Source organism: Melanostigma gelatinosum (genome assembly GCF_949748355.1).
Source record: "Melanostigma gelatinosum genome assembly, chromosome: 7".
NCBI classification, from domain to species: domain Eukaryota; kingdom Metazoa; phylum Chordata; class Actinopteri; order Perciformes; family Zoarcidae; genus Melanostigma; species Melanostigma gelatinosum.
In genome coordinates, this window is record NC_136640.1 from 4613393 (window position 1) to 4632177 (window position 18785).

At 44.8% G+C, this 18785-nt stretch overlaps 1 protein-coding gene across 1 annotated transcript in view; it reads left to right on the forward strand.

Annotated features, from left to right (window-relative positions):
- dpf1 (double PHD fingers 1) overlaps positions 1–17970 on the forward strand; it is a gene marked incomplete at its 3' end in the record, with an annotated part of 35350 nt that extends 17380 nt beyond the window's left edge. The window contains exons 8-12 of the mRNA XM_079271776.1: positions 4–135; positions 13677–13796; positions 16134–16246; positions 16898–16979; positions 17900–17970. Of these exons, the coding sequence (XP_079127902.1) occupies positions 4–135; positions 13677–13796; positions 16134–16246; positions 16898–16979; positions 17900–17970 (518 nt within the window). The remainder of the gene's footprint in view (positions 1–3; positions 136–13676; positions 13797–16133; positions 16247–16897; positions 16980–17899) is intronic.
- Positions 17971–18785: the final 815 nt, after the last annotated feature.

Here is an 18785-nt window from a genome sequence, read left to right on the forward strand (position 1 = left end):
CAGTCTGTGGAAAGCGCTATAAGAACCGCCCAGGGCTGAGTTACCATTACACTCACACACACCTGGCAGATGAGGAGGGGGAAGAAGACTCGGAGCGACACACACTACCCTTCCAGCGCAAGAACAACCACAAGCGTGAGTCTGCTGTCTGAATATTAAAGTCACTTGAAGTCGTCCGGTTGTCCGTCATCATCCATCTTTTACTTACATGCGGAGTGTTTTGGTTTTAGCAGTTTCCGGATCATTCCAACGATCCTTAACAATCAGAATATCATCAAAGGGCTATTGATCGCCCTGGAGTTCCTCCTACTGCATTATAGATAGTTAGACTGCTGGCTGAGCCAAATTTCAAAGTGAGCACTTGTGTGGATGAAAGATAAGATTTCCTCCCAGTGGAGCACTGAGTTTAGCGGACTTCTTCAGCTCTCGCTGATTCCCTTTTCAGGCTGACGCAGTGACGCAGGTTAAAACTGTGATCGCGGTCCGACTTGGCTTCTTGACCCGACTCTCGACCTCGGTTAAACAAGTGTCGGACGCTGGCTTTAGTAAACAGGCTTTGTGTTTATGCAGCTACAGTTGGGAGCTTCTGTAGAGACAAGGATTCAAGGATTCAAGGACAATGTATTGTCATTTTGCAACACAGGGTTGCACAAACGAAATGCAGTTGTAGTCGATTTGATACACAAGTAAAAACATGACAACGAGACAAAAACAGTAGTACCTATGCGTTTTATAGAATTAGCATCAGGAGGAATGCAAATAGCAGCAACAAAACAATTTTCTGGGCAATATGGCCGACATCGTCGCATAAAAAATGAGACATCAGGGAAACGCTGTCCATCAACTTGGACTATGTTTAAGCACCAAGCATCATTGATGTAAAGCGAGTCCGCCTCCTCTCGATCCGCTTGATCCGGGATGCTACAATGGAGCCAGGTCTGTGTAGAGGTGTGGGCTCAACATTCACCGACCTCCAGTTGCTGGGTTGGCCAGGCACCAGATCGGGTGGTGGAAGAGGTTTAGGTCCTAGCTTGGTTGGCTTAGTTTCATCATCTCGGCTCTCCTCCCTCTCGACTCCGTTTCAGTGGCGTTTGGCCCGGCAGGTCTGGCTCGCTGGTCGGCCGTGGGCAGTTATCGTCTCAAGGTCCACTCCCCACGAATGAATCCAATCCCCACGCTTCCTTCGCCAATGTTGATGAGCGTGTTCTGTCATATGCCATTAGAGCTCCAGCAGTAAAGACTAAAAGACAACAAATTAAGAAAATAATGTAGCAAAATCCATCAGAGCTACCGAACCTGTGCCCCCTTTGCCATAGCCATGACCACAAGGATTAATCTCTTCTGTGAAAGGGGACAAACAGGGGTTAATCGTGCATTAAGTAGACCTGCCTCATATTTGTGTCTCCTGCATTAAAAGTGGTTTTACTCTGTTGGATTCCATGTGGATAGCCAGAAGATGTGTCACCGCTTCTATTGAAGGATGCTTGCACATGACAACTTAAAATTTGCATGGTTGCCCCAAAGCTAACTTCGCCCGAGGGTAATTCTACCGTTCTTTTTAAAGAATGTAGTATTTAACCTTTCAGTGTCTGGGCTGCTGTAGCCCACGGCTCAAGCCACAGCCAGACCTCGTGTGTTAATGGTCTGACGCTCAGTTAAAATGCAGAACCAGCTAGCCGTCATAATAATATATAGAAAGAAAAATTTGATAACTATTTACATGCAGTAGAAGCACGGTAAACACTATGCTGTATAATAAAATACTGACTTCACATTACGGCAAAAATGAACAGGATTGCTCTCATTTCGAAACACTGGAATGGATGTTCATCTTTACATTTTCAATCTGTCATCCACCTATATGAGTTAATGTAACACTTCACAGAGTTTGAACAGCGGCTGCGAAGATGCATCATCTCAACGAGGCAACAAGCAGCTCCTCAATCAACACTCTTCAACTGCAAATGAGCGTCGGTGAACAAACACTCTGAGAAATTACCAGCACACTCTACAACGGCGACTGTATGTACCTTTCAGTTTGCAGCGCACAGTATGGCTGCAGCTATCAAATGCTTGATGACTATCCATGAACGCATCGGTCCAGTATTTCATGAGGTAGTGATGACGACTCAAGCTCAATGCTTGCTGATGTCTTTGTTGCTCCCCTGACTTTTCCTCTAGCGCCACCGTGACATTCACATTTATGGTTTTAAGTGACAAAACCAATGACCAATGACCAATGAAATCTCTTGATTTTAAGGGATGCAAGGGATCATCCATTTTACTCAGTTACTCGTATCCTGAAGGCCCCAGCCTAGTATCTCAGGAATTATATTTCGTTTTGACAATTCTACACCCAACGATTTACATCCAGTGATAATGTTCGGATCCAGTTCAGGGTGTAGTTTGTCCTCGATGAAACAGGACCAACATGTCCGACCACAGGAAACCGACCTGCAGCTGACTTTAAACAAACATGTAGCTGCCATTTGTCCGTTTCTTTTTTAGAAAGCAAGAATTTGAAAAAGAAACTAAACAAACATTGCCATAATGTTGGGTTTTGCAGCATCATCCAAGATCAACATTCTCTGGCAATGTGCTTTGAAGGCCATCGCCAGATGAAGTCAGAGCACAGTCTGCAAAGTCATCATTTTATAGGAGTTAAATATTTTTAAGTTTTCCGTCCGCCAATGACGATGGCTATATTCCATGTAGGTGCTCAAATAAGCCTGCATATATCAACCATGTCTTGGCACCATACATGGAACATTTTAATGGAATCTGGCCACTAAAAATGTCATTACTTACCACCTGCGTTGGACAAGTTTTAATGTCCATCATGAAAAATGTCTCATGTACATCTGGCTCTGAGACATTTACTCCCGCTGAATACTGGTCACATCATTCCCTGTGGGACTTTTGGCTTATATTTAATGAGATGAACTGCAGGAAGTAAGAGTTATTGCGCTTTGGCAGCCTTCCTGAGGCTGTAAAGGGACCGAGTGCAAAACCTGGAGGCATCCAGGTTTGTGCGGCCATTTAAATAGTAGAGCAGGATTGTCCAGAATCACTGCGCAGTAAAAAGCATTGAATGGTAGTGCACAGTGTACATAAAGGTAGGCATCCCAGGATTGCACTTAGCGCTAGGCTACAAAGGTTCTGCTAAACGTATCAAGGGTGCCATAAGAAAGCAATAAATGCCAGTGAACAACAAGTAAAGCAAATATTTAGGTTTCTGCAAACAGGTTGTGAATCAGACCTCAATCCTCCTGTCAGCTTGCAGCATCCACACGAACCGAATTGTCGCCGTCTTTGCTTCTTGTGGCTATTTATTTTCACCCCCAGGGCTTTTCCATCGGCGTGCAGGTTTTTGTTCGTCGTTATCTTCTGTCTGCGTGATTTTGTTTATTTTTGAGCAACTTACTTTAAGGACAATAGCGTGCATTTATCCTGCGGGAGATTGTGTTTTGGTCAGTAATCGTTAGTAAAATGGCTACAGTTATTCACACTCCCGAAAAAAAAAGAGCGGGAGATAGCTGTGGACATTTGAAAAGGGAGCGCAGACGATTCATCCACTTTCTTTGTTCCTCCGGTTCTTAAAACAAGCAATTTGCTCACAATAAAACGCAGATAAAAACATATACATATCCACATAATCTGTGCAAGCTGCTTGACAACAATGTCCACACTGAAACTATGCTGCCTCTCCATTAATTGGCAGTGTGTGTTTTTAAATTGGCCTGTCTGACGATAAGACTGGCCCAGTATTTGTGTGTGTGTGTGTGTGTGTGTGTGTGTGTGTGTGTGTGTGTGTGTGTGTGTGTGTGTGTGTGTGGCCATGCTGCAGTCTTCGGTCTCTCCAGTGGAGGAGAGTAAGAGAGACAGCATTTGAATCGTTTAATATCCCCCATCACTCCCTCCCAAACAGTCAGTAATCACACACACACACACACACACACACACACACACACACACACACACACACACACACACACACACACACACACACACACACACACACACACACACACACACAGCCTCAGAAAATGCAATCTTCTCTGCTGAAATGAAAAAGGAAGCTTAGCCTTTTGGCTTGGTGTGTATGTGTGTGTGTGTGTGTGTGTGTGTGTGTCCACATGTCCTGGTGCACATGCATTTGCAAAGGCTCTGTGAGTGTGTACCCACGTGTGAGTGTGCATGAATTAACGTGTGTGTGTGTGCGCCATTACAGCTTTCCCCCAATTTGCTGAGTGTCATGGAGGAGACTCCATCACCCTCCACCCTTCGGTATGTTGCCACATATGTAATAATATTAACACGGCTCCCCGGAATGAGAGCAACCCTGCATGCATAATTCATGCTGCGTTCGAAAAGCTAGTCTAGACGCTATAGTATGTACACGTTCGCTGCGTGCGCAATGTTGAGAGCTGAAACTTATCTCTAAAACTATGAAACTCTGTCTTTTCTGAATCTCATCCAGCTCCATTCTCTCTCGATCCTTGTTTTTCCATCAGTGTGATGAATGAGAGATTATTCCGGCACGAGATGAGATTTTCCTTCCCTCTTTTTCCTCTTCGTCCATCTTTCCCTCTTCTCATATAGCTCTGCATCCTCACTTAACCCTCCTGTCCCATCGCTCTCGGGTCCTCATTTTCCTCGTTTTGTTTTCATAGTCTCCTCTCTTCTGTTTTGCTTCATCCATCATCCAGCTTTGGGTTTTCCTTTTAATTTATTTCTTTGTTTTGTGTCTACACTACCCCCCCCCCCCCGATCATCACCACCAGAATCAACAACCACCATTGCTAAACCCCCTCATATATCTGGATCCCAGATGATATACTATTTGCTTAAAATGAGCAGCGCCATTACAATTCATGACTGCGCCTCGTTCTGTTTTATTTTTTATTTTTTTACTCTTCTTCTACTTCCTTTTCTCCTAACAGAAGGTTGGAGGTGGAGAGGGAGGGAGGGAGGGAGAGTTGGATATGGAGGGGGCATTGATGTGACGGTGGGAGGGGTGGGGCAATATGAGGAAGAGGAGGAGGAGGAAGAGGAAGAGGAGAAGTGGATGAATATGGGGGATGTTTACTTTAGAGGTCGGCCCTGCAGAGTCCACCTGAAAATTGGTTTTGTGGGTACAGAGAGAGAGAGAGAGAGAGAGAAAGAGAGAGAGAAAGGTAAATGAGAGAGCAGAATAGTGAAAGAGCAGGAACAAGATAAATAGATTGCAAGAAGGACAAACAGAGGAACAGCAACTGTGAATGAATGAGAGAGAGCGAGAGAGAGAGAGCGAGAGAGAGAGAGCGAGAGAGAGAGAGCGAGAGAGAGAGAGAGCGAGAGAGAGAGAGGTGAAGGGAGAATGGAATGAGGAGAGGGGGGGTGAGGTTAGTTGTCATTAAATCCCCCCCCTCTCAAATCAGAACTGAGATTCAGAGGCCACTTTATCTGGACGGACAGACGGTCCGACAGTGTGGAGCAGCAGGGATGCACTGAGTGTGTGCGTGTGTGTGTGTGCCTGTATGTGTGTGTTAAAAACAATGCACACAACACACACATGCATGTGCATTTTTTCTTTTGGCGTGTGTATGTGTGTCTGTGTGTCTGTGTGTGTGTGTGTCTGTTTGTGCTTCCGTGTGTCACTGAGCCGTGTGAATGTGCTGTATGGGCAATCATGCCCAACTCTGAGTGTGTGTGTGTGTGTGTGTGTGTGTGTGTGACATGTAATTGAGCCCTTTGAAGGTCAGCGTCCCTCTTCTACCACTCACCATTGTTAGTTGTTGTGGTTTTTTTTTTCCTCCTCTCCAGATTTTTTTTTACCTTGTGTCTCAAAATGGCCTCCCTGTCCTCCTCCCGCTGTCTGCAGACAGAGGAGTGAAGGACGAATTCTGATCAACCAACATCAATATAGAACAACGCTGAGAGCCCAAAATGGCCACTCCCCGCTCTGTCCATTGTCTCTCAGTAATAAGCAACAGTGCCTGGTTTCTTTCTCTCTACATCTTCTTGTTTCTCTCTTGATTTGAAGTGCGTAAGAGTCCATGAGCTCTTGCGTTTATTGCTTGAACCAATACATTCCCATTTATAGCAGCGTCACTGGGCAGATACAGATGTGCTTCTCTACTGCGACCAATCTTTGTCTGCTCGCTGTCTCTGCAGCGAATGATGTTTGCCACCAAAACTTTCCATACCAGTGTGATTTCCAGAGGGAAAAAGTGAACTGATGTGTTGTAAATTGGTTTGTGTGATACATTTTCGAATTGCAGTCAACCTGTTTTTAAACGCTCTCAAAGTTTTGTAGATATCTGATGATTTGTGTTGCTCTTATGGAGAACGCCAAAGCTTTTCAATTTGCCCAAAAAGGCCTGTGTTTAATGAGTCGTCTTGTAAACTTCCTTCCAATGGGCTCCAGTGGGGAGTGCACAGATGTGTAATTGTATGTTAATGAACATATGTGTGCCTAAAGTGCCTATTATTTGCACAGTGTGTGCGTGTGCACAGCAGCAACAGGAACAACTGGCTTCGTGTTTCGCAATCAGAGGAAAATCCTTTTGAAGGTTTTGAACGTTTTGGAGTGTTTCTATCTTCAGGCCTGTTCTGTATCACAACACATTCTAATTGTCTCGTCTTTCTAAAGACAGATTGGTTTCACGTTGGTTCCCGTCCTGTTTCTCCACGTTTAACGCAACACGTGTGGAGGTCGAGCGCATGCAGTGCTTTCTGGATTGTCTTCTGAACTTTTCACGTACACACACGGCATTCCTCCTCAGCTCTCGATTGGTCGATTGTTGCCGCTGCTGCGCGGCGCAGGAAAGGAAAGGGAGAATCGGCTGTTGCCTAGCAATCCGGTTGCCATAGATACCGCCATTGGCTCCCTCCTAAAGAGTGGTACACACTGTTATGTACATTGAAAAGAGAGAGAGAGAGAGTAGGAAAGGGAGGAGATGTATGGAGAGAATAGAAAAGAGGAGGAAGAGAGGAGACAGAGAGAGAAGAATGGAAGAAGTTGAAGTATGGGAGAGAAGAGAGTGGGGGAGTGGGGGGGGAGTTCATTAAGGATAACATAAAGAATAGGAGGAGAGAGAGAGAGAGACAAAACAGACAAAGACAGAAGCAGAGCGAGAAGCAGAGAGTTACAAAAAAAACAGAATCTCTTCATGATTCATCATATAGATTCCCCCAGACGGTTGGAGCGGTGAAGGCAGGGTAATATCGGAGTCTGCTTCATTTGGTATTCTGTCTTAACGTGTGGTGCTGTGGCTTGCCGGCTGGCTGTGTTGTGTTAGTCGGTTGTCTTGGCCATGTTTGGATATGCTCCCACACCACCGCAACCCTCCCCACCACCAGCACCAACCCCACCCACCCTCACACCATCCGTCTCTGTCTGCCTGCTTGTTGTCGTACTGTCTGTGGCTGACTGTAACGGTTACTGTAGAGAGGAGAGGACGGAATGAGAATCAGCAACGCAACAGTTTCATAGATGAGCGTGTTCATAAATTATTTCTGTACTGTAATACAAAAATGTCCACATGCCAAGTGGCATATTGCAATGGGGATTCAAGTCATGAAAACTTTTCAGTATTCTGTCAGATTACAGCGCCTTACTTTTTGAAAAACAAAATCCTCTGCTGCAGAGAACCGTGGCTTTTAAAATTCTGGTTTGTTTGGAATAAAATCCGAATTAGTAGTTAGCACAAGCAGCGATAGCCACCTTGACTGAATACACAAATACATCTGCACCACCTCCAACTCAAACTCCCCGCTTCAGTGCCAAAATGCACCAAATGATGGGATGCGTGGTTTTCACTTTTAACAGCTCTTTTTTGAAAAACATCCCTTTGTTTTTTTGTTTTTTTCCACATGTTTTTTTTTTGGCCAGCTGGTCATTTTTGGACACATAACAGTGCGGGGCTGACGCACAGTATAGTGGACCATGTGAGGTTTGGCACAATTCAAACAGGATCTCACAGTCACATTCCCGGTCGGTTCTCTCCCTGGAACAAAATAGGATTAATTATTTGCATTTTAACTCTTCATCGACAGGGACACGAGCCTGCACTGGCTAAGTGGCTCTTTTTAAGTGTGTGCAAATGTGACTACATGTGCACAAAGTATGTGCACGCGAATGCAGAAAAAGTGTGTGTATTTGTGTCTATGTGTGATTTCTTTAAATGCATGATTCATGGGGGAGTTGGTGTGTCTTTGTGTTCGTTTGTGATATATTGGCATGCCTGTCTGTTGGCTAAATGTGCACATATCTGCAGACTGCAGAGCCTGACGTACTGTGTGTGTGCAAGTGTGTGTGTGCGTCTGTGTATGTGTGTGTGTGTCTCTGTTTCTGCGGGTCAGTGTGATTACAAAGCAGCCATAGATCAAGTTTTATTATGCACCAAAACTGCCTCTGTCCTCTTTACTTTGCAATGTCATCTCTGCACACAAGCTCACATTGCACACACACGCACACACGCACACACACACACATACAAATGCATGCATCTAGACCCACAATGCACTGGGAGTTACGCAACCTGCTGACTGGACATGAGTGAAAGTAGTACTTGTGCGTGTGTGTGTGTGTGTGTGTGTGTGTGTGTGTGTGTTAGGGTGAGGGGTGGGGTAGGTTTGGAGGGTGCAGGGATGGAAAAGCAGCAGAAATGGGGGGAGAAACAGAGGGAAAAGAGAGCACTGGTGCAGGCATTAGTGTGACAACAGATGGATTGCAGGAAAGAGTTCCAATTTCCTTTCTGAGAGTAAAGCAGAGGGAAGAAAAAAATAGATGGATACCGAATAAGGGAAAGGGAAGCGAAGAGATGAAGCACAATGAAGCGCAGAGAAGAGATCGAATCAGAGGCAGAGAGAGCAGCAGCAATAATGAGAACGCATGAAAGTGCAAAGAGGAAGAGGGTGCAAGAGAGTGAGAGGATGAAGATGGAAAGAGAGAGAGACAGAGAGAGAGAGAGAGAGAGAGAGATAGAGAGAAAGGAAGCCGGTGACTTTTCATCTGTGACTGACGGTTTCCATCTCACTGCATCTCTGCCTTCTTGTCTGCATAAAAAAAAAAAACTGAAGATGTCTCCTTGAGCATTTGGGATTTTGTGTCAGTGTGAATAGACATGTGTGTGCTTTTTATTTGTTTACCCTATTGTTTCCTATTAAATACTTTTAAATACTCATTTTTGTGACTGTAATTGTCTGTGTGTGTGTGTGTGTGTGTGTGGCTGCACGAGGTTACATGGACTCTCATTCATCATGTTAAAGGGGGCATGGGGGATGGGACCGTAACTGGACGGCAAAAGTTATTCTGCAAAGGCTTGGCTGTAAATCTTTGTGTGTGTGTGTGTGTGCGCTCTACTGTACGCGTGTGGGTGTTTTTTATCCGTGTGTGCACGTGTGCTCTCATTGTGTTTGTGTCTACGTGCACTACTCCTGAGAGGCTCTCCTCATTAAGCAGCGAGGCGACAGGAGTGCAGAGTGTGTGTTTTCACACACCGCTGCTCCGATACAACGGGAGACACTTTTTTCCCCTCCTTCCCTTCCTTCTCTCCCCTTTGTGCTTCCGCTTCCTCCTCCTCCTCTCTTTTTGCCTCGATCTCCCTTTTTGCCCCATTCCTTCTCGAAATCCTTCTCTGCCTCTTCCTTGTTCTCTTCTTCCTCCACCTATGAGCCTCCTCCTCATCCTCACCCCTTCCTCCCGTGTGCAGCTGCAGTGCCGGAGTGTCTGTTGCCTTTGGTAATTGTGAAGAACAGATACACTCTGAAAGTGAAAAATGCTCAACCGCCGCTTGTTAATCCCCATCTAAGCCTCAGCCTTGATAAATCAAGTTTTGTCTTTTTTTTTTTTTGCCATGACGGTAGCCACGGCAACTTGTGCTCCTTTGTGAATGGCGGCGGTTACTTTTAGAAGTATCGTCACGACGGGATAGAATAGAGTTGAGGGAATAAAGAAAAAGGAACAGAGAGAGAGAGAAAATTATAAAAGTGAGATGGAAGAAAAAGTGAGAGAAGTCAACAGGTAGGCCGATTTGTTTGCGTGTGTGCGGTGTCAGAGGTCATTTCTTTTCGGATGGAAGCGCTACGTTGACGAGGCTTCCACTGCGGCCGCCAAAGGACGAGAGTATCGAGCAGCCCGAGTCCGTGGTATTGATTCCAGGTCACAGTGAGACGGAGGGGAGAGAGGAAGAGGAGGATGAGGGGAGGTTTGACAGGGAGACACTGGAGGACAATGCAGGTTCACGACTTCTCAATAATTTGGTTTCTTTATTTATATTTTTGCTCCTTTTATTGATTCCATACAGTTGAGAAGCGTTCTTCCGATGAGGTCAACATTCGTCACATAATCCCCAAATAAAATGGTTCTCTCAAAGAAAATATAATTTGCAATCCAAGCGTTTCTCTTCTTTTAAAAAACACTTTGGACATGATGTAAAAAGCTTAATTTAAATATATAGTTTTTGTAGTGCAAAAAATAAGTAACCTCGCTGTCCAATAAAAGTGATACATTTCTCCTTTTTTCTCCACTTTAGTTTTTTCTTAAACATAAAAACATTATTATTTTCATTTAGTTTTTATTAAAAGAAGTGCCTCATCAAATCCCTGAATACATAAATAACACATGAAACAAGATAAGATGAAGTGAGACATGTGAGCAGACAGACCATTATTCTGCTAAGAGTGAGAACCAAGACTTTCACTTGAAGAAAAGGAGCCGGGCGAGAGAGCCAAATAACAACGCAAGGTAACGAAGGAGCAGCATGGAGGAGGAAGGGACAGAAAATGAGACGGGGGGGAGATAAAAATTATAAGCAGAGAGGGAGGAGGGTTGGGGAAGGGTAGGTGTGGGGGGGGGCATTTGAGGATTCATCTCTTGCTGGATAATTCCCAGGAGGATCTCTCTCCAACACTTGAAAGCTGTGAAGTGTGCGGTTCTGCTCACACTCCTCCTGGTAATTGGAAGAGGAGAGGAGGGAGGGAGGAGAGGGAGAGGAGGGCCAGGTACAGGAGGGAGCTATGGTGGCAAGAAAAGAAACGGGCAGGAGAGGAAGAGGAGGAGGAGGAGGGTGGCTGAAGGAGGTAAAGATTTAGAGGCAGAGGTAAAACTAACAAGAGTTAGAAGAAGAAGAAAGAGAACCTGGCTTATATCTCTTTTATTTTTGCTCATTAGCTCACTCCTTTTTATTCTCTCTTTCTCTCTCGCTGTCCTCACCCCTCCCTCCCTCCCTCCCTCCCTCCCTTTAGTCGGCAATGGCGTGTCTGTGGTTGCAGGCGGCTACTGAAACATGGCCGCAGGCGTTTAATCATTGATGGAGTTTTTTTTGCCTCCATGCAGGCGGGCCAGCGGGCAGCCCCGGCTCACTCGCATGCGTCAGGACCTGCTGATTCACTCTCTGGGGCCTTCAAGCACACACACACACACACACACACACATGCACGACTACAAAGGCAAACAGGGATGCACACAGACTCAGATAAAATGTAGCCTGAATGTGTGTGTGTGTGGCTTTCCACATGTGTGCCTGTCTCCCACCAGGGATTGCGAGGCCCAATCAGCAGCGGTGAGCCCGAATAAAAGCAGCGAAGATAAAAAGCAATTTATTTGACCAGAACAAGGAGACAAAAACGTGTTTGCTTTGGCTCCAGGGCTGCACGCCACATATGTTTCTGCAGCTTTACAGCACACGTCCTTCTGCCAGACTCGGCAAACATCTGGCTGTTGTTCTTACTGTAAAATAAGTAAATACACTTATATACTGTATGCTCATCCAGTATCATTCAATCTACTGTATGTAGGAGCCACACTCCTTCAAACAGTTTGCAGATAAGGTTTAGCTCAAACCCCCACAGACAGCTAACCCGATAGCACAGGAGAAATGAAGTAATGTTGCATTTTGTTCATTTTGACTAATTCACCTATGATGCTACTTCTACTCCTGCTGCTATAATAATAATAATAATAATAACAACAATCGTCCTCTGCTTCCGATGCAGAATTCAATATCATCCTATCATTTCAGCAACATGATATTAAAAGACCACACTGACTTTCTGATGATTTTTAATAAAGGGGGAAAGAAATTGGCTGGGATTTATCTGCCTAACCCTCACCAGCACACAGGCCTGATCATGTGCAGGTGTGTTTTTGTCTCCAGCAAGATCTCAAGTTATAACAGGACAATGAGATTACTGAGAATTATGAGGATTGAAATAATACACCGTGAATTTCAGGTCCAAGACAGTGTTCATCCTGACGGTCAAGACAAACCGCTCGGTTCATTATTATATGATGAAGTGAATCTGTAGCAGTGGAAATCCTTGTGTCCATGTTACATTTCATCATTACCTCTATAGATACAGTCGTCTCTCCACCATCATTATCATATGAAAGTGCACAGCCCAGCAGTAAAGTCCTATGCAGCTGCTTTCGCTCAGTAAAGATGACAGCCTCTTGGGTTTTTTGGATTTTTTTATCTGCTCAGAGCACTCCTGTTGAATTCTGCATGCAGGTACAGATCATCCCCCCCACACCTGTCAGTCATCCTGATCAGAGAGTTTTTATTTTTATTATATTTCTCGGAGGATTAAAGCCAGACTCATGCGGGGAGGAAACCCAATCTCTCTCACTCCTCCTCCTCTTCTCTTCTCAACCCCTTTCCCCCTCTCTCCCCCTTCCGGCCAAACAAAACTCCACCCTGCAATGGACGGATTAAATGACCTCTCTCTGTCTCCCACATGCACGCAGAATCACCTGCAGCACTGTCTGTGTCTGCCTGCCTGCGTCTGCCTTTTTCTTTTTGTCTCTCTGCAGAGCGAATGGCTTTCTGTGCGTGCCATGAATGTGTGTGTGTGTGTGTGTTAGCGTGAACCTGCATAATCCACTCTATGGTACTCACCGTTGTTCTGTCCTGCATGGTGAGTCACTGGTGAAGGACCCGTCCAGTGCGTTAAAGCGCACATAGAAGACAGTCTGCAGTGGTTATGTGATTGCTTCCATTAAAGTGATTATGCAATCAACAGCAGTAAGACAGGCAGGGAGACAGACAGACAGGCAGACAGAGGGATGGGGGCAGACGTGGAATGCATACACACACATATGGACACGGCACTCAGGCAGGCAGGGGGAATTTCTCTCTTGTTAATAATCATTATGAAACGGCTTCATGTGGAGCACTTGCCTCCGCGCTCAGCAGGACGGCAGGTCCGTCCTTACAAAATCCCTATGCACACACACACACACACGCACGCACACACACACACATACACACACAGACACACACACACACAGACACACTCCCGCAATTCCTCAGTTCCTCCTCCTCCTCATCTCCCTGAAATTATTGACCAGACCCCGGGGGCTTCCAGCAGGCGTCCCTCTCTGTGCCTCCCCCGTCTCCCGTTTCCTGGGTGAGCCGGGGGTTTGGTGAGTCCCAGGCTGTGTCTCCGGCCTGCACCGGTGCTTGTTTTTAACAAAAGCAAACAGTAGAGAGCGATAGACAGAGCGCTGGGCTCAGCTGGCTCGGTGTGCAGTCTGGCAACAGGGACTTATAGTTACAGATCTCTTCTTCTTCTTTGTTTTACATCTCAACATTTTACCTCACATCACCCTCTCTTTGCTAAAAACCCATGCAGGAATAAACTCAACTCTTTCCTTTACCTGCCTCCCTTTTTTCTTTTTCTCCTTCCAGCCAAGAAAGCACCGGACGGCTCAGTGATCGCCAACGGCTACTGCGACTTCTGCCTCGGAGGCTCAAAGAAGACCGGCTGTCCTGAAGACCTTATCTCCTGTGCGGACTGTGGACGCTCAGGTAGGGCACCGCTGAAGGGGATGATTGGCAGGAGGAAGGCGGTCCTCTGTTGATGCACAGTTTTGAAATGTTCCATTTGATGAGCATAGATTTCGTATTTACTATATAAATGAATGCAAGTTTCGACTCCTGTTACGCGTCAATGGATGGACCATACCAGTGTTTTTTGTTTTGTTTTGTTTTATCCCATCTACTACAAATCATGTACAGTCTTATTAATAGACATTTGCTGTTGTGTTTTTGATTTGTTTTAGGTGTTTTCTCACCTTCCAGGCAGCTGGTGTTGTTTACATGAGTCACTACAATTTCAAAATCCATTTTCAAAGACTTGAAACTGACCCCAGATTTGTTTTTAACGATGGTGGCCCCCGAAGGACAAAATACATACATAACGCTTCGGGAGGTTCTCTACATAGAAATTGCAAATACAAAAACAAATAGTGACGTAAGATTAAAATGGTAATTGAGAAATGTTAGCTAACAAGGTAGCATCACCTGAACTGAACATTTGAATTAGTAAGTAGAGGCGTTACTTTGGGGACGTATTGTCCTTAGAAGGCCACCGTACATAAAAAAAAGGAAATTAATTCCTGCTTTTATTTGTGTAACTTATGTTGTAATATTTTTAAGTGCAGGTTCATTTTTAATTTAGTAACACACATGCATGTTCTCTGCAAGTTGAGTTCCCTTCTGTTTGTGAGGGAGTAGAAAAGCCTTGGCTGCCTGAAAGGTAGAAAACACATAAAAACTTCGTAAACAATATGACATGCTTTGGAAAACAGTGGCTATAATGTAAAATGTGCTAAAAAATCTTCTCTGCAAGAAGAACTTCTTGTTGCTGCTTGAGAGGTGTAAATGTGCCGGGAATTTAAATGCGCTTCACAACATTATTTTAAACGCATCAACACCTGATAATAAAGTGCCGTTCTTCATGCAATATAATACAGTCATCATAAGTGATAACACTATTAACATAGTCGGAGTCAGGATTTCGTATTTTATAAAGTTTTGTAGAATACCAACAATATCAAATAGTTGAAAGACATGAGATGCAATTTTAGCAACAACGTAATTGCATGCAACTCCAAATATTATGCAATACATATGATGACAACTGCTCTGCGGTCTGTCAGAAGTGCATAAACACTCTGCCACTTATTTTCATTCAGAGCGGTCTTATTGATCACAGTGTTCTCTAACAAAGATTGGCATTCAAATATGAATGGATACAATGAAATGTAATCTTGACCTTCTTGTCTGACCAAACAAAAAAAACACAAAATCTGAACGTTGTCTGCTGCATTCCTTTTCAATCCTGGCTTCTTGTGAAACAACCTCCTTTACAATTGTGATATAAAGCCGTTTGTCTGTTTCTTCGTTGTGAGACCGTGTCCCATGTGCTGCAAGAGCCTCGCTGAGTTTGTGAGAGAACGGCCTCCTTTAGTGTGTATTGTGGTTGTGAAGGGTGAATCTTATCAGAGTAGCGTTCAAGAATGATTTCTTTCCAAAATATGGTTGTGTTATTATTTTCCCATTATAAATCCCTTTGTTTTGGTTTGTGTATATTTGTATACATGCAGAGATTGCAATGTATATGGTGAAGAATTTGTGAACTTATTTCTTGATTGCATGTACTGTACACATATTTTTCTCGACCTGTTTTTTTTTTTCATCTGAAAAATAAAAAAGCAGAAGTGAAAGGATTTACGTGAGTTGTAGTGAATGGGCTGCAGCATGCTAAACATTGGTATGGTCCTCGTCTTTATAAACACGCACAAAGAAGAGGAATGGAGCTCGGGAAACGAGGATGACATAGCAATGTTTCTATTGTCGTGATCGTGTAACAAGCAAGTAGCAGGAACAACTGTCATAACGGGGGTAAGGAGAGGGAGAGGATATATTTTAAATGGCCTGCAATGGAAAAGGACAAGTCGTTTTCATGTCACATCTGGGATTTTTTTTGAAATGACAACACTTTTTTTGAAGTTCTCAAGATGAAATCAAAAGTAAGCTTATGGTAAAAAAAAATAAAATCTGAGATGACTGAAAAAAGAAATATGACCAAAATATAAATACAGGGGGAAACAAAATGTCCAAAAATTCTTTCAGCCATCTGACAGAATAGCTTTCACATCTGTAACACACCACTGTTTCCCCCCGTTAAACACAGACAAATCACATGTATGACAACATGCTGACGGATAGATAGAATAGGTAGATGATGAATGTCCTCAAAATACAGAAAGCGATGGTGAAAAATGTTGTGTGGGCGTGTGCGTGTGTGTGTGTGTGTGTGTGTGTGTGTGTGTGTGTGTGTGTGTGTGTGTGTGCACTCAGGCCACCCGTCCTGTCTGCAGTTCACAGTGAACATGACGGCTGCGGTGAGGACTTATCGCTGGCAGTGCATCGAGTGCAAGTCCTGCAGTCTGTGTGGCACCTCTGAGAACGACGTAGGTTCTCACTTTGTACATACATGTTAACTCTGAACACGTGTGGCTGCACACACACACACTCACACACACACACACATTTAATACTGGAAAACCTTTTAACCCACTACTTGAATTTAGGTTTTATACAGTCTTTTATTGGTGGAGCAAGTTTACTTTATTCATCCTTGAAGGAATCCACTTTTTCTAACATTGATCCAGGAGCTAATTTAGATTCCTTGTCTTGCTCACAGACGTGATTACATGAAGCTTTGACACACAACAGGAAAGAAAAACGATTTACACCCATTGAAAATTTGAAAAGAAACATACATGTCAACCTTTTACATTTTATATTCCCGAAGAGGAAGCAGATATTTGCATTCACACAAAGTGTAGTGCAGGCTATAAAGTCACAGTGCAGGTTATTATTGTTCGTTGCCTTGAGAGAGGAAAGAACTATTTCTGTGAAGTGAAGTCTACATAGTTAAGTGCTTTAATTAAATAGATGATTGGATTCTCAGTTGAAAAAATGTGTAACACCTCAACGCTTTCATTTATTAGTATACAAATTCATATCTTCTAGTACGATACACATTCAATTCATGCTCCTGCTCCTTTCAAATCCCACGTGATAACATCTGCTTGTGCGAATATTCTCCTCTGTTCCAGGACCAGCTGTTGTTCTGTGACGACTGTGACAGAGGCTACCACATGTACTGTCTGAGCCCTCCCATGTCTGAACCACCAGAGGGTACGTATGAAAAATAAGAGGAGCACGAGCATTGAAACCAAGAGATACTGTTCATATCAAGGACTCATAAGCCTGTATTTGGACGGACTGCACAGCACAAGGAAGCTCATCCGAGAGCGTTTTTGTTCGTGCAGAGTTGTGTAACTGTGTGCAGTGTGGGTGGGGAGACAATCACAGTGAGGAGCGTGAAACTTGCGGTCAAAACGGTCAGACTATCTCCGTGCTGACGTCTAAGTATTGGAAATATATGAAGAAGATAACCCGCAGGACTCACTATGAATCTGCGTCTCTTTTCAAGACCGCAACGGTCCCGATAGCGAGGCCATCGTCACAGAAACGGAGCAGGTACATCTGCTCAAATTAAACTCGTTTGCCTGCCGCACGAGACAAGATGGCTGCTTTAGGATGTTTGATGGCGTCGTTGTCATGGAGTTGAAAAGATAATCTGTTTCCATGGCGAAAGTGTCACTTGGCTGAACATACAGCAGCAGTGGCACTCGTGTTCAACACTCACTAACAGTGTCATGCTCTGCCCACACATGCGACGCTTTCCATTAACAGGAAACCTTTTTTATATTCAGCCGTCGTCGCTTCTTTAAGCTTCACTCTCGACAGGAGACCTGACGGAGCTCTCGCACGGTAAACGTATGTTTGCGTACACAACGTCTTTAGGCGTAACACAGCGGGGTCCACAGACACTCCGAGCTACACTTTGTGATGTTTAATTAATGTCACAAATCCCAACCAAACTAGTTGTCAAATCCCCTGCAGCCGCAATCCACAGGCACAGCATGTGGTGTTTTAACATGCAGCTTTAATTTACAGTATTACTTAACGCTCGGTCTAAAATGAGGGATTAATCCACACGGCTTCACAATAGCAGTGATTGAACTTCCTGTCTGTGTGTGTGTGTTGTACAGGGAGCTGGAGCTGTCATCTGTGTCTGAGACACTTGAAGGAGAAGGCCTCAGCCTACATCACCCTCACTTAATCCGCGGAGCTGCTCCTCATCCTCTCGGCCCTTCATCCTTTCCCAAGCCACCTCTTCGTCACCCCTTCTCTGTGCCTCAGCTGAGCCCCCTCCCCCCCCCCTCCTCCTCTTCTGATCTTTCCGTCGCCGCCACTTCCTCCTCCACAAGCCGTCCCGGTGACCTCTGACACGACTGAGCACACGACAGCACCCACAGCGCTGCACCCATTCTTGAACGTCTCTCCAGCCGCAAACCGACCTCCGTCCTTTTTGTGGTCACGCACACGTGCCCTGATGCTTGACCTGAACGCCCCCCCTCCCTCCCCTCCACCCCTTCCTGAACAGGAATTCATCAGCTGGCAATAACTTTGCTAGCGAGACACACACTCCAGCCTGCCAAGAGCACTTCAGAGGTATACTGCTCCACGAGAACCCTCTTAAGGGCCCTCGGAAGAGCCCTAATGATCTTCAGCTGCAACTCAGTCAAGTAGTGAGTGAGAATTAATAAGACGGATAGGTATTAGGCCGAGGACGGGGCTTGGAAGACCCTGGATAACCACGGAGCAGTAGGTTTCAGTGTTAGCCAACTGTGAAATATACACCAAACCAAAATTTCATTTACTCCCTCTGTCCTTTCACCCTGTACAGAGCTGAGACGCAGAACTCTGCTCCACTATTTGTCTGCAGGGCTCGCTGCCCTGTGCAGTTTCAAAAAGGGGGAGTGAACTGTACAGAATTCAGACTGATTCTCTATCCACGCACTCTTCAAAAACGTCCCTCCCCCCATCTGGCCAGGAACTCAGACCATCTTTGACCTCCTTTCTCCTTGCATGGGG